This window comes from Balaenoptera acutorostrata, chromosome 1 (genome assembly GCF_949987535.1).
Source record: "Balaenoptera acutorostrata chromosome 1, mBalAcu1.1, whole genome shotgun sequence".
NCBI classification, from domain to species: Eukaryota; Metazoa; Chordata; class Mammalia; order Artiodactyla; family Balaenopteridae; genus Balaenoptera; species Balaenoptera acutorostrata.
The window spans coordinates 173,182,898-173,196,420 of NC_080064.1; the positions used below are offsets into that span (position 1 = coordinate 173,182,898).

At 35.3% G+C, this 13,523-nt stretch overlaps 2 protein-coding genes across 12 annotated transcripts in view; both read left to right on the top strand.

Annotated features, from left to right (window-relative positions):
- The window catches only part of CHML (CHM like Rab escort protein), a 221,698-nt gene extending 216,146 nt beyond the window's left edge, over positions 1 to 5,552 (top strand). For all 11 annotated transcript variants that reach the window (XM_057553032.1, XM_057553083.1, XM_057553090.1 and 8 more), the window contains one exon: positions 695 to 5,552. In XM_057553032.1, coding sequence (XP_057409015.1) covers positions 1,031 to 2,986 — 1,956 coding nt within the window. In that variant the 5' untranslated portion in view covers positions 695 to 1,030 and the 3' untranslated portion in view covers positions 2,987 to 5,552. The remainder of the gene's footprint in view (positions 1 to 694) is intronic.
- OPN3 (opsin 3) overlaps positions 1 to 13,523 on the top strand; it is a 57,306-nt gene that overhangs the window by 3,780 nt on the left and 40,003 nt on the right.

Here is a 13,523-nt window from a genome sequence, read left to right on the forward strand (position 1 = left end):
GACTTTTCCTTTTTAACTTATACATAAAAAACACACCTGTGCGTATGTACATTCATATAAGGATTTCTTATAAATACATTTTCCCTTCAGTAGACAGATTCTTTCATATACCTTAATATTTTAAAATGCTAGTTGTATTATTGAATTAATCCTTTTTTAATAATCTGAGTAGTTAATTCAGTTGAAATAGTCTCATGTTGCTCCCATAAGATTCTAAGGGTAGGTGGGACATGGAAAAATCTTCTATTCATCTGTCCTAGAAGCATCCACAGACTGTATTGCCACAGAAATATGCATAATCATGACAGTGTGCACATTGTATGTAGTCTGTTTCCATAAACACAGTGGAGCCACATGTTACTTGCAATTTAATCTCACAGTTGTATATCATTTATTCAGATATTTAAAAGCAAAAATTATAGAATTGTATTATGTTAATTCTTCTTTATTTTTGTAGGATGTTATTATATCCATTCTTCATTGTTGAATTGCCTGATTTGGAAGAGTCTATATCTTTTGTTCATTTTCAGGAAATTAGAAAACATGTGAGAAAGCATTTAATGACTTGCTTTAATAGAGGCTCATGTCCTAAAAACAGGTTGGGCTCCATTGGATTGTAATTGCTGTTGCATGAAATTACTTTTCTCTTAATATTGTTTACAGTTGTATTCTTTCTTGAATTTTCTTCTTTCAGAGAAGAGTTCCAGTCACAAATGCATATGTGATGCATTTTGACATTCACTGCTAAGATGAAATGCAGAAGTGAACACCACACACTCGTTTTAGTATTCTCAGATATGATTAGATGTACTTTATCATGTTTTTATGCTACTGACCTATAAGAAAAAAATACTAAAAAAGGGTAGCAGTTAAACACCTAAGACCTGCAACTTCAGTACGTCTGGGATGATCTGGAATATCACAAGGAGAGATTTTATTACAGAATATTCACACCTTATCTGAGCCCTCAGCCTAGGTTCATACACATTTCCTTCATTAGAAGTTGTCACCAGACACTTTACCTCCCAGGATGGACAACAGTCTCCCAACAGAGTTTGATGTGGTTGTAATAGGGACGGGTTTGCCTGAATCCATCCTTGCAGCTGCATGTTCCAGAAGTGGTCAGAGGGTTCTGCATCTTGATTCAAGAAGTTACTATGGAGGAAACTGGGCTAGTTTCAGCTTTTCAGGATTGCTCTCCTGGTTGAAGGAATATCAGCAAAACAGTGACATTGGGGAAGAAAGTACTGCTGCATGGCAAGACATGATCCATGAAACAGAAGAAGGCATCACTCTTCGCAAGAAGGATGAAACCATTCAACACACAGAAGTTTTTTGTTATGCCAGTCAGGATATAGATGACAATATTGAAGAGATTGATGATCTGCAGAAGAATCCTTCCTGGGTAGCATCTAGTACCCTCATTAAACCTCTGGATTCTGCATGCTTGTCTGAAGAAACACACTCATTATATGTTTCTAGCTATGAAGTGCCTGCAAAAGGCACTCCAGAAAACAGTGGAGAAGTAACTGATACAGCAGAAACCTTGGTGAAAGAAGAATATTGTGGATATAAAACTTATAAACACAGAGTTTCAGATGGTGCTAAAGACGAAATCAAACCTATATTGGAAGACAACAGTGATCCACCAAAGAGAAACAGGATTACTTACTCTCAAATAGTTGAAGAAGGCAGGAGGTTTAATATTGATTTGGTATCAAAGCTGCTTTATTCCCAAGGACTGTTAATTGATCTTTTAATCAAATCAAATGTTAGTCGTTATGCAGAATTTAAAAATGTCACTAGGATTCTTGCATTTCGAGAAGGAAAAGTAGAGCAGGTGCCTTGCTCCAGAGCAGATGTCTTTAATAGCAAAGAGCTCACTATGGTTGAAAAGAGGATGCTAATGAAATTTCTTACATTTTGTTTAGACTACGAACAATATCCTGATGAATACCAAGCTTTCACGCAATGCTCATTTTCAGAGTACTTGAAAACCAAAAAATTAACTCCCAGCCTCCAACATTTTGTACTACACTCAATTGCAATGATGTCAGAGTCATCTTGCACAACAATAGAAGGCCTTAAAGCAACAAAAAACTTTCTTCAGTGTCTTGGAAGGTTTGGCAACACTCCCTTTTTATTTCCCTTGTATGGCCAAGGAGAAATTCCCCAGTGTTTCTGCAGGATGTGTGCAGTTTTTGGTGGAATATATTGTCTTCGCCATAAAGTACAATGCCTTGTAGTTGACAAAGAATCAGGAAGATGTAAAGCAATTATAGATCACCTTGGTCAAAGAATAAATGCTAAATATTTCATTGTGGAGGATAGTTACCTTTCTGAGGAAACATGCTCAAACGTGCAGTACGAGCAGATCTCCAGGGCAGTGCTCATTACGGATCAGTCTATACTAAAGACAGATTCAGATCAGCAGATTTCCATTTTGATAGTACCTCCAGTGGAACCAGGAGCATGTGCTGTTCGAGTCACTGAATTGTGTTCTTCAACCATGACGTGCATGAAAGACACCTGTCTGGTACATCTGACCTGTTCATCTTGCAAAACAGCAAGAGAAGACTTAGAATCAGTGGTGAAGAAATTATTCACCCCATATGCTGAAACAGAAATAGACAAGGAAGAACTTGCAAAGCCAAGACTCTTGTGGGCTCTTTATTTTAACATGAGAGATTCCTCAGGAGTCAGCAGAAGCTCATATAATGGCTTACCTTCCAATGTTTATGTCTGCACTGGGCCTGACTGTGGACTAGGAAATGAACACGCAGTCAAGCAAGCTGAAACACTCTTCAAGGAGATCTTTCCAAGTGAAGAATTCTGCCCCCCACCTCCAAATCCAGAAGATGTTTTCTTTGATGGTGATGATAAGCAACCAGAGCCTCTTGGAGCCAATACTGTAATAATTGCCCAACTAGAATCCTCTGAGGGGAGCAAAAACCTAGAAAGCTCAGAGAAGCACCTTCAAAATTAGAAAAAAGCAAACTGGAAATGCTACTTTGGGCCTTCATCCAGTATCAGAATATTCTCATTTAAAGGACAGTTTCCTAAATGAGTAATTAGAAGTGGTTATTTGATGAATGCCATGCAGATGTTGTCTATAATTCTCTTTGTGACTTTCAGTTATTGGATGTATTTGTTAACCTATCAATAACTGATTTATTGATTATTGGACTTCTTCTTGTTTCAGAATGGGCTCCATGAGCCAGAATCTTAAACAGGGTTAGCTTTATTTTAGTACTGGGTATGAGGGCTCCATATTAGCCGTGGTGCTTAAAGGACGATGGTCTTGTGTCTGCTGATCTTCAGATTTTATTATTGTCTACAGAACAATAACATCTAAGGAATATTTTAATTACTTCTGTAGCTATTACAGTTGCTACCACCTCTGAATAGTGAAACACACACAGAGGAAATTATGTGGGTCTTTTGTTTATAATAAACATAATGTATCAAGTATGATCCTTTATTTATGAAGGTGATGTTTACAATACATCTTGCAGTTTAATTCTCCTACTTGACCCTTGTAACCAATGAATCAGTGACGCCACCACAGTCTTATACATTGCAAAAGGAGTCAGAGAGTTCATTTAGTAGTTGAAGAGCTCATTCTTGGGAGGTTCAGTCCAAAGAAAATCTAGGGGGAAAGATTAGTTCTGGTTTAATAATACTTCAGAAAATTTCTGAAGAGCACTCCTCTGGCAACTAAAAGAAAAGAACTTCTAAGTAACTCAGGTTAAAGAAAAAATAAATTGCTCCAGGAAAAGATATTTCAGAATGCTTGTTCTGAAATTGCTAAGGATAAACTGAGTGAAGCATTTTTTAACCTGGGATTACAAATGGTTTTTTAAATCCATCTGTAAATAGATTTCCCAAGGTTTCTCCGTGAAAGTGAAGCATACAATCTTGTTGGCTCCACCACTTTAATTAGTAACACTACAATTGATAGGAGTGAATCAAAGGAGGGTAACCATGTCCCTTTGGTTGTGTCCCACCCCACAAATAATGAGGTAAATGCCTTCATAATCAACTCCTGCCTCTTAGCTGTTATCTAGAGGATAGAAAACAATTTTTTCCAGAACTACCAGAAGTCATAAAGCTGGTTATACTCTAGCAGCAGAAGCTTGTGGAGCTGTCAGAAGAAATAAACTTCCTTCCCTTTAGGTCACTGTTTCCATTCCTCAGACAGAGAATGATAATCCTATAGGAAGGATTTAGGAAGGGATAGGAAAGGATATAGGAAGCCCTTTTAATTACAGCTTTTGTCCTGGAACGGAGCATTTACTATGTGCTAGGCACTTATTGTGCTCTCTAATTACAGTTTCTCAACAACCCTGTGAGGCAGATATTATTGAATACATTTTCAAAGAGGAAATAAAGACTTAATAATTCTCTCTGAGTCTGGTTTGTGGAAGAGCCAACATTGGAATCCAGGCTTTCATGATTTCAGAATCTTTCAACTGATGTTAACTGTTAGAAGAGTGTAGGTACTGTAGGAGAAGGAAAAGATGCTCATGAAAACCAGTCTAGCGTTGCTAGTGAATCAAAGTAGACAGACATCTCTTGGCTTATTATTGAGTCAGAGAAATATGAAAATAAAGATTGATTAAAAATAAATATGGCTTAGAGCTATGCATCTCATTGAAGCAGAATTTGTCTAAGTTTTAACAAAATCATACTTTTTAATGTATCTTTTGATTATTGTGTTATAAAAAGTAATGTTACTAGGCCAAAATATGCTTTGAATAGTCTTTTGTTGATCTATATGTGAGGAAAACAAAACAAGAAAGATTTAAGTAACTTTCAGCTTACTGAAGTAGAGAAGTCATGAATTGGTATTAATATATATGTTTTGAATCTAGCAGATCTATTATTGGGTGGATTCTAAGGCTTAAACTTATCAAAACAACTGAAATGTCTGAAATAGACCTAAAAATTAGTTATTAAAATGTAGAAGAATTTAAGATGTTAAGTGAAATGGAGGTGAAGGTAATCCAGACCTATTGAAAAAATTTTAATTTCCATATCATGAATACTTTTATTCCTAAGAATTTGAGAAGAGTAACGAGAAGTTGCAAAAAATTATAGAACCAAAGATAATGGAAACAGGAAAATGTTAGATTAGATAAAATAAGGGTTTTAAAAACTAAGAAAATGAATATATTGGTTTCCTATTTGAATGCAAATAAATTGGAAATGAAAAGTTATTACCAATAAAAAGCATTTTAAAAATTAGAGGATGTTATAACCTAGTATAATTTTCTGACAAGTTGGAATTTTACCCTTATGGGCTTATTGGTGAACTTTTTCAAATGTTCAGAGTATAAATAATATCTGTGTATCAAAAGATGATATAATATTTGCATTTTGAGGTTAATATTGCCTCAATGCTAGGAGTCAAACATTTTGAAAAGGGTCTCATTCTGAGCAAATGCAAAATATTAGCAAATGATACACAACATAAAAATAATTATTTACTGTGACTCAGGATTATAAGGTTGGTGTTCAACAGAATAACCATTAAATCAATATCAACAGAACAAAATGCAAAGTATTAACTACAGGTAACTTTAAAAATATTAATAAAATTCATCATTTTTTATTTAATTATCTCTGGTAATGATTTTTTTGGTTTCTCATTGTGATAAGTAATTACTTAAAACCAAGAACTAACATCATTCCTATTAGGAAAACATATAGGAAACATTTCTCAAGCAGAAGTTAAATAATCTTGGCACTACTTTTATTTATATATGGTTGAAAAAGCTCGTCATTGTAATAAATTATTAATAAGCATTCATAAGTGAGAAAGATAAGGAAAGCACAAATATTTTCTATTGACGTGGCTTTTAAACTAGTGAAACCTGTAGTATCATAAACATGCTGACAATAAAAGACTAATTCAGGAAGTTGCAGGATATATAACTTTTTAAAATTAATCTTATTTCTAGATTCAAACAGTGACAAACTACAACTTAAAGTGTTTGGGTATTAACATATACAAGCCATTTAAAGAAAGTTATGCAACTATATTGAGATAAGGAAGATGCTTATGTAGAAGCAGGTTACAGGAGCTGCATCCTAGTATAATGAAAAGGGAGTAGGAAGTCTGAAAACCAAAATTAGAGTCCTCACTTTACTACTTACAAGTTGTGTAATCTTGGGAAAATCATGCCTACTTTCCATTTCACCATCTATAAAATAGAAATAATGCTTTGCAGAATTCTTATGAGGATTAAATTAATGTAAAAGAAATTATGTCCAAAGGACTGGCAATAGGGTGAAGTTAGTATGTAGATTTACTACGCTTCCACTTGACGTTCCAACTGGATGCTTTATATAATTTGACAGAATTGTGATAAATAATTTAGGAAAATAAACAAGGATATGTCTTTTTAACTTAGGGGGAAAAAGGGAGTTTCACCCTTCAGATCGTTAAAACATGCTGTTAAGCATCTTTTCTAAATACACTATGGTAGTAAGTAGAAAGTTTAAGACTAATAAACTAATTAGAAAGAAATATATAATAACTGCTGGTGGAAAGATTAGCTGGATGTCAGTATAAAAAAAGAAATTAGATCCACTTCACACATAACAGTTTCAGTTTGTTCCAGATTAAGATCTTCAGTATAAAGGTAAAAATAAAAAGACTACAATTCTCATCCCAATAATTTTGCAAAGGAAACTTTATGGCAAAGAAAAATAGTGACAAGATAGATGAGATTAACTAAGAAAAATGAAAAAAGTATACTAAATAGGAAGAAGACAAAAGAAGAAATGGGGTAAAAGCCACTTGCATTACACAAGGATAAAGTACTCAATATTTTTTAAAAGGTAAGTGCAAATCCATAGGACTTTGTGCTCTTTACTAGGCAAGTTTATGAAAGAATTGAGTTCAAATGAGAAGATAGAAATAAAATGGTATTCAGATTTACTAATGTTAAAAATGCAAACTAGAGCAACTTTGACTTAGTTCATGCAATTATATTAGCAAAAAATTTTTAATTGCATGTATCCTCACACCAGTAGCATTATTATATTAATGTAGTTTTTTGGAAGAACTATTTAGAAGAATATAATAAGAACTCTATAACCAATCTGTCTTTTGATAGCTCTAACTGACTCTCTGAGTAGCATATGCCCAGGAAAATATTTTAAAAGAAAAAAAAAGTCTATTTGTATAAAGATATTTCTAGTGATTGCATTCATTTGAGTTTTAAAAAAAGCCCAGTAATTGGGAACTGGATAAGTAAATTTTCATGTTTTGCTATTGCTATCATAGACTGTTATATAGCCATTAAACAGTATTGATATATGTAAAACCATATGGGAAAATGTTTAAATGAGACAAAGTGTTAAAACATAAATTATTGTATTTACTGATTGTATTTGTGTAAAAATTTAGGTCTATATATTGGAAAGAAACAGAAGAGAACATTGTAATTAGTTTAACATTAAGAGGTTCTTTTTTCTATAAAATACTGATGTGTGAAATAAAAAATAAAAGATTAATTGGTAAAATGGTTTACTGAATTGGTGAGAAAATTATTGATTTCTAAACTTCTAAATTTCTCCTTTAAATTAAAAAATTATTTAAATGTTAGTGTCAAAGGATAATCTCCAAAAACATGGACGGAAAGTTTTCCGACTCTTGGTGGGAAGGAATTCTTGGTCAAGATGGATTTTGTATCTTTTCTCAGTTGCCCAACATTAAGAAATAAGGTATATTGTGACGATAGGTAGGTAGGTAGGTAGGTAGATAGATAATTTTTTAAATGGGAATCTCAGAGCCAGAGGTAAAAATAATAGAAATGATATTAATGCATTCCAGGACATCAGATGAAGACATTATATACTAAAGTATGGCCCCTAATCCAAGAACATACTGCATTTTGGAGTCTTGGAGGCCAGGGAAATGAAGGTTGGGTTTGGATTGGTAGAAGTGGTCAAGCCTGGGTCTGAGGAGTGCTTTCGGGAGATAGGTGTTAAGGACAGATCTCAGGGGACTGAGGATGCTGGCAGACCCTTTCTTGTCAGTCTGAGACATCCAAATCAAGGTGATTTAATTCAACAAACATCAGTTGAACATCAACTGTGGGTTATGAATTTGCATTATTCTAGGGATTAGAAATAGAAATATAAATGACAGATCCTCTAGAGGATGTATGTTTTATTTTATCTTTATGAGAACTTAAGGTGTTTTCTATCCATCATACTCCACATCATAACCACCTCCTTTCCCCCCACCCCCCCCCACCAAAACAAAGAAAAAAAAAAAAAGAGAAATCTGATTTGTGGTGCATGACATTCCTTTAAAGGAGTACCAAGACCTTTTATTATGCAGTTGCAAACAAGTAGCTTAATAAAAGTTAAAAGGTAGATCAGTTAATACTTTCTGAAATCTATTTCAGCTAACATTCAGTTAAGAAGTTTCTGACATTAATTGCAAGCTTTCTGTCTTGCCTGTGGGAAGGAGTGAAGAGAAGGTACAAGAGATTGGGTCCCAGAAGCCCAAAGCGTTGAGAGCTCAAGGAATAAAAGTATAAAGAAATCAAGATGAGAGAAGCAGATCACAAAGTTTCAAAACAAAAAATTCTAATGAGGATTAGATTAGGTTTACCTACCTTTGTCTTGGCAGGACAGATAGAAGTCATGCTTTTATTGCGTTGAGTTAGTTGCTTCCTCTTTGAAGATTTATACATTTTTATTTCAGTATTTTTACTCTCATAAAGAGGCATTGTTTCCAGTATAGTTCTTACCCTTTTAGCCAACAACCAAATGTATTCACATTTCTAAAGCAGGGGACACAATACCTCCAGCTTTATGTAAGCCATGAACAAAGATGCTGAGTGATTCAACTGAAAGAATTTGACTCTAACATGAATATTTTGACAGCAGTTCTGCTACAGCATTTGTAGGATTTTTTCTCCTGACAACTACATTTTTTTTTATATGAACCTCAGGACAACTACATAAGGTAAGAAAGGGCAGGTATTTATATCCATTTTACAGATAAGACTTGGAGAAATTAAGTGATTTGCCTGGACTCCTAGTAAGTATTCAGATCCATTAATTAGAATTGAAATGTAACTTCTGCCTTACCTTCATCTCAAGATGATGATTTATTGCATGTAAGAGTGCACAGCACATAAATCACTTTTAAAAGTGGTTGCTTCTAGAATTTGAGAGTACTTTTTTTTTTCAACAAATAAATCATCCTATAAATTAAAATTTGTATAGTTCAAGTGGGCTGACTAGAATTGGAAGAAGGAGAAGGGAGTTTAAGCTCACACCTGAAATCAAAGCAAACTTTCTCCTGGTTTTTATGTCAAGAGCTTCATTTCTATAATACAGTATTTTTTTTTAAATTTTATAGCTACTTTATTTGTTTATTTATTATTTATTTATTTTTTTGGCTGTGTTGGGTCTTCGGTTCGTGCGAGGGCTTTCTCTAGTTGTGGCAAGCGGGGGCCACTCTTCATCGCGGTGCGGGGACCGCTCTTCATCGCAGTGCGCAGGCCCTTCACTATCGCGGCCCCTCCCGCTGCGGGGCACAGGCTCCAGACGCGCAGGCTCAGTAGCTGTGGCTCACGGGCCCAGCCGCTCCGCGGCATGTGGGATCCTCCCAGACCAGGGCCCGAACCCGTGTCCCCCGCACTAGCAGGCAGACTCCCAACCACTGCGCCACCAGGGAAGCCCTATAATACAGTATTTTTATTAGTTCCTGTTGATGTCCTATAATTTTGACATTTGCTTGTTGCTAAATATATATTTAACCCTTAATACACTCTGAACAACATGAATAAAGGTATAGACATCATCAGAGGAAAAGGAATGACTTTGGATTCGGAGGTGCAGGGTTGACAAAGTGTAGTAGGAAGATAAATACCTGTTTGTAGTTCAATCAGAAGGAAATACATATTTAGGCATTTTATAAGTTTTAAAGAAAAAGGAATCCTAGGGGATACCAGTGCAGTAGGATTAAGGCCAATTCTTTTGATTATAGGTCATATAATTAAAGCCCTTGAGCACCCAGTTTCTGTTTGAGACTTTTATTTGTTCATTTATTTATTCATCTCATTTAAAAATAAACATTATGAATCAGTATGGGTAAGTTAATTTTACTTCATGATAAGTTAACTTCATGATATGTGTAATTTATAGTTAAAGTTTTTGTACCAATTTCAGTATTCTTATTGCCCATTATAAAGAAGAAATTTGGGGGAATGGACTGCTGAGGAAGAGCAGGGAATCTTGTTTTTAGGCAATTAACAGTTGTTAAGTTCCTAAGATGTTTTAAGTGAAATATTAAAGAGAAATGAGCTGTATGTCCTTCTGTTCCTTTAACAATTCCATTTTATGACTGCATATAACATTATTTGTAATGCCCTCTGTTGTTGAAACATAAATACCAACCAGGTGTTTACTAAAAGGAAAAAGCCAAAGACAAGAACTGCACTGGAAATAGTTTGTCATGAGATTGTAATGTCCTTTAAAACAAAGTCTGTGTGTCCTGTACCTCTGTATTCCCTACAGTGTCTTGCACTTCATAGGCATCCAAAAAAAGATTTGCTAAATGGAAGACGAACTAGCAGTTTCCAGCACCCTTTTTCTTCCTTCTAGGTTCCAACTGAGGAACAGTACAGAGGAACAATCTGGGAAAATGTATCAGAATTATAGTGCTGGGTCTTTGTATTATTAGTACAGGTAATTAGTTTTAGGATAAACCTATGTGAGTGAATGAAACTACTTAAAAATAGGGAACATTTAAATCTATGAAATGTTTCATCTAATCATTTTACCAATTTTCTCCCATCAAGGCAGTGGTTCTCAAACCAGGGTGATTTTGCCCTTCAGGGGACATCTGACAATGTCTGGAGACATTTTTGGTTGTCAAAATGGGAATGGGCTGCTGCTGACATCTAGTGGGTAGAGGGCAGGAGTTCTGCTAAACATCCTATGATGCACAAGACAGCCTCCCCACAAGAAAGACTTATCCAGCCCAAAATGTCCATAGTGCCAAGTTGGAGAAACTGCATTAGAGTAAAAGTTTTGAATATTTATAATGAATCTGCTTTCTTTTACGCTCCCCACTTTTACCTTTCTTCCTCAACATCTTCTGACTCCCTCAATGCTTCTTCAATAGGGTCACTGTTGGTAGAAACTGCTGTCTGCTGCTTCCTTACATAACACCTCCCCACTCCTTTATCTCCTTTCCCTCACAAATTAGTAATGGCTTCCTTTTGAAGGTTTATGATAAACTTCAAAACAAAATTCAGAGATTTAGTGAATATTTCTCATCCTGCCCCAATTGTCAGGTACAGACTAGAGATTTTGTGGGGTTTTAAAAAAATCATTCATCTCATTCAGAAATAGAATAACTCTGCAAAGCAGTTATAGAAATGAAACTATGATATTTTTATATTGTTTTGTTTTAGTGTTTTTTTGTCATATTCTTTTATTATCTTTTTAGGTATCTTTCTATACACTGCAAACAACTACCTCAAAATCAATGTAAAAATATTTTGACATACTTTTTTTGGGAAGGGTATTATTTACTTGACAAGCTATGGGCAAATTAATCAAATTACATGTATATGACAATATCCTATGAGTTTCAGAGAAGCCAATACAAGACTAAATAAACCATCCATAATTGAATTATATTCACATTTACACTCACTAATTGTTCACCAAGCAATGAAATAGTGCAGTAGCTTGACATTTTATAGACGGGGGTTAACTAGAAAATACCTATAAAATGGAATGAGTAAGGGAATGAGTCAGTATTCCTAATGCAGATAAGAATCTTAAGTAGATTACTCTGCAAAGTGAAACATAGGATTCGATACAATGCAACATTTATTGAGCACTGTGCCTCAGTTTCTGTGCTAGAGTCTGGGAATACGGAGAATAATTGTACGTAACACTGAGCACTTACCATATGCCAAACACTGCTCTGAGTGCTTGCTGTATTTACCTTATTTAATCCTCATAACAGCCCAATTGGGTAGGTGCACTTATTATGCCCATTTTGCAGATGGGGAAACTGCAAAGAAAAACTTGACCAAGATAACACAGCTGGTATGTGGTAGAACCAGGCTTCAAACCCAGGCAGTCTGACTCTATAACCCACATGCTATGATTGAAGTGTGGTGTAGTTTCTTCAGAGAGATGTCATATTAATTCCAGGAACAAGTAATTACTTATGTGCCAGGAACTGTCCTGATTTCTTTATATATATATAAAATCTCAATTTTTAAAATAACCCTGTGAGGTAGGTATGTTTCCATGTGTAGATGAGAAATAAGACTCAGTAACTTTCCCAAAGTTATAAAATTGGTAGAACTCCCAATCCATTGGGGCTGACATTGGTGCACAATTAACCACTATATTAACCAGGCTGTGATCATTTCTGTGATGATATAGGTATAAATAAACTTTAATGGATGCACAGAGAAGTTATTTTAAGTCTAGCTAGGGAAATCTGGGAAGGCTTCATGAAAGAAAAGGCCTGGGCCCTGAAGGTTGAAATGAATTTCTACAGACTGCTATGAAGAACAACATTACATATATGGACAACAGCAGAAACAAAGGTATGGGGTCATCCAGGACAACTGTCTGATGGCTAGAGCATGGAGTGCACTGAACTAGAGTGGAGAGGTGGGACATGTGGGATAGGGTCCAGAGTATCAGTGTCATAAAGACCATGAGACTTCTATTCAGTGGATAGTGAGGAGCTCTTGAAGGTTTTTCTAGATCAGGCTTATGTTTAAAAAGGTTAGTCTGGTGTAGTGAGGAGGGAGACCAGAAAGAAGGTGCAGAGACTGGATGCAAATGAGTGGTAATGAGAAAAAATATGATAAGGCTTGGGTGGGCTGGGAGATGGAAATGAAACAGGCAGAGAAAAATTTGAAGATAGAAACCTAGAAAATGACTGTATGTTATGGATAAGGTAGAGAAAGGATTGAAAATGATTAAAACTTCACCTTAGGTACTTGAATGAGTGTAATAGGTTTTAACCAAGATTGGGAACAGGTTTTGAAGAAAAGCAAATGGGTTTGGTTCTGGTCATACAAGGTGATCAGGAGATGGTTCTGGAAGGTCTCAGAGGGTTGTACGCTAAAGAGTTTTGACTTTGTCCTAGTGTAGCCCCACTTAATGTATTCAACAAGGAAATGGGTTGTATTTGGATGTATAACCCTGGTGTCTGTGTGGAGGACAAATCCAAGAGAGGCAAGAATGTAGAAAGGAGACCAGATAGAAGGCTATTAAAATGGCTTGTCAAGAGATGATGAGGGTCTGAATTGGGACAATAGTACTTAGGACAAAGGAAAGATTTGAGAACTACTGAGGAGATTAAATCAGCCTGAGTTAGTGATTGATTGAATGTGAGTGCCACAAGAAAGGAAGAGAAATCAGGAAACAACAGAGAAAGAGCTAGTAGATAGAGACCTGTTATGAATGCAAATATGGTACCCTGCCCGTTTTGATGCAATAACTGACCCCCT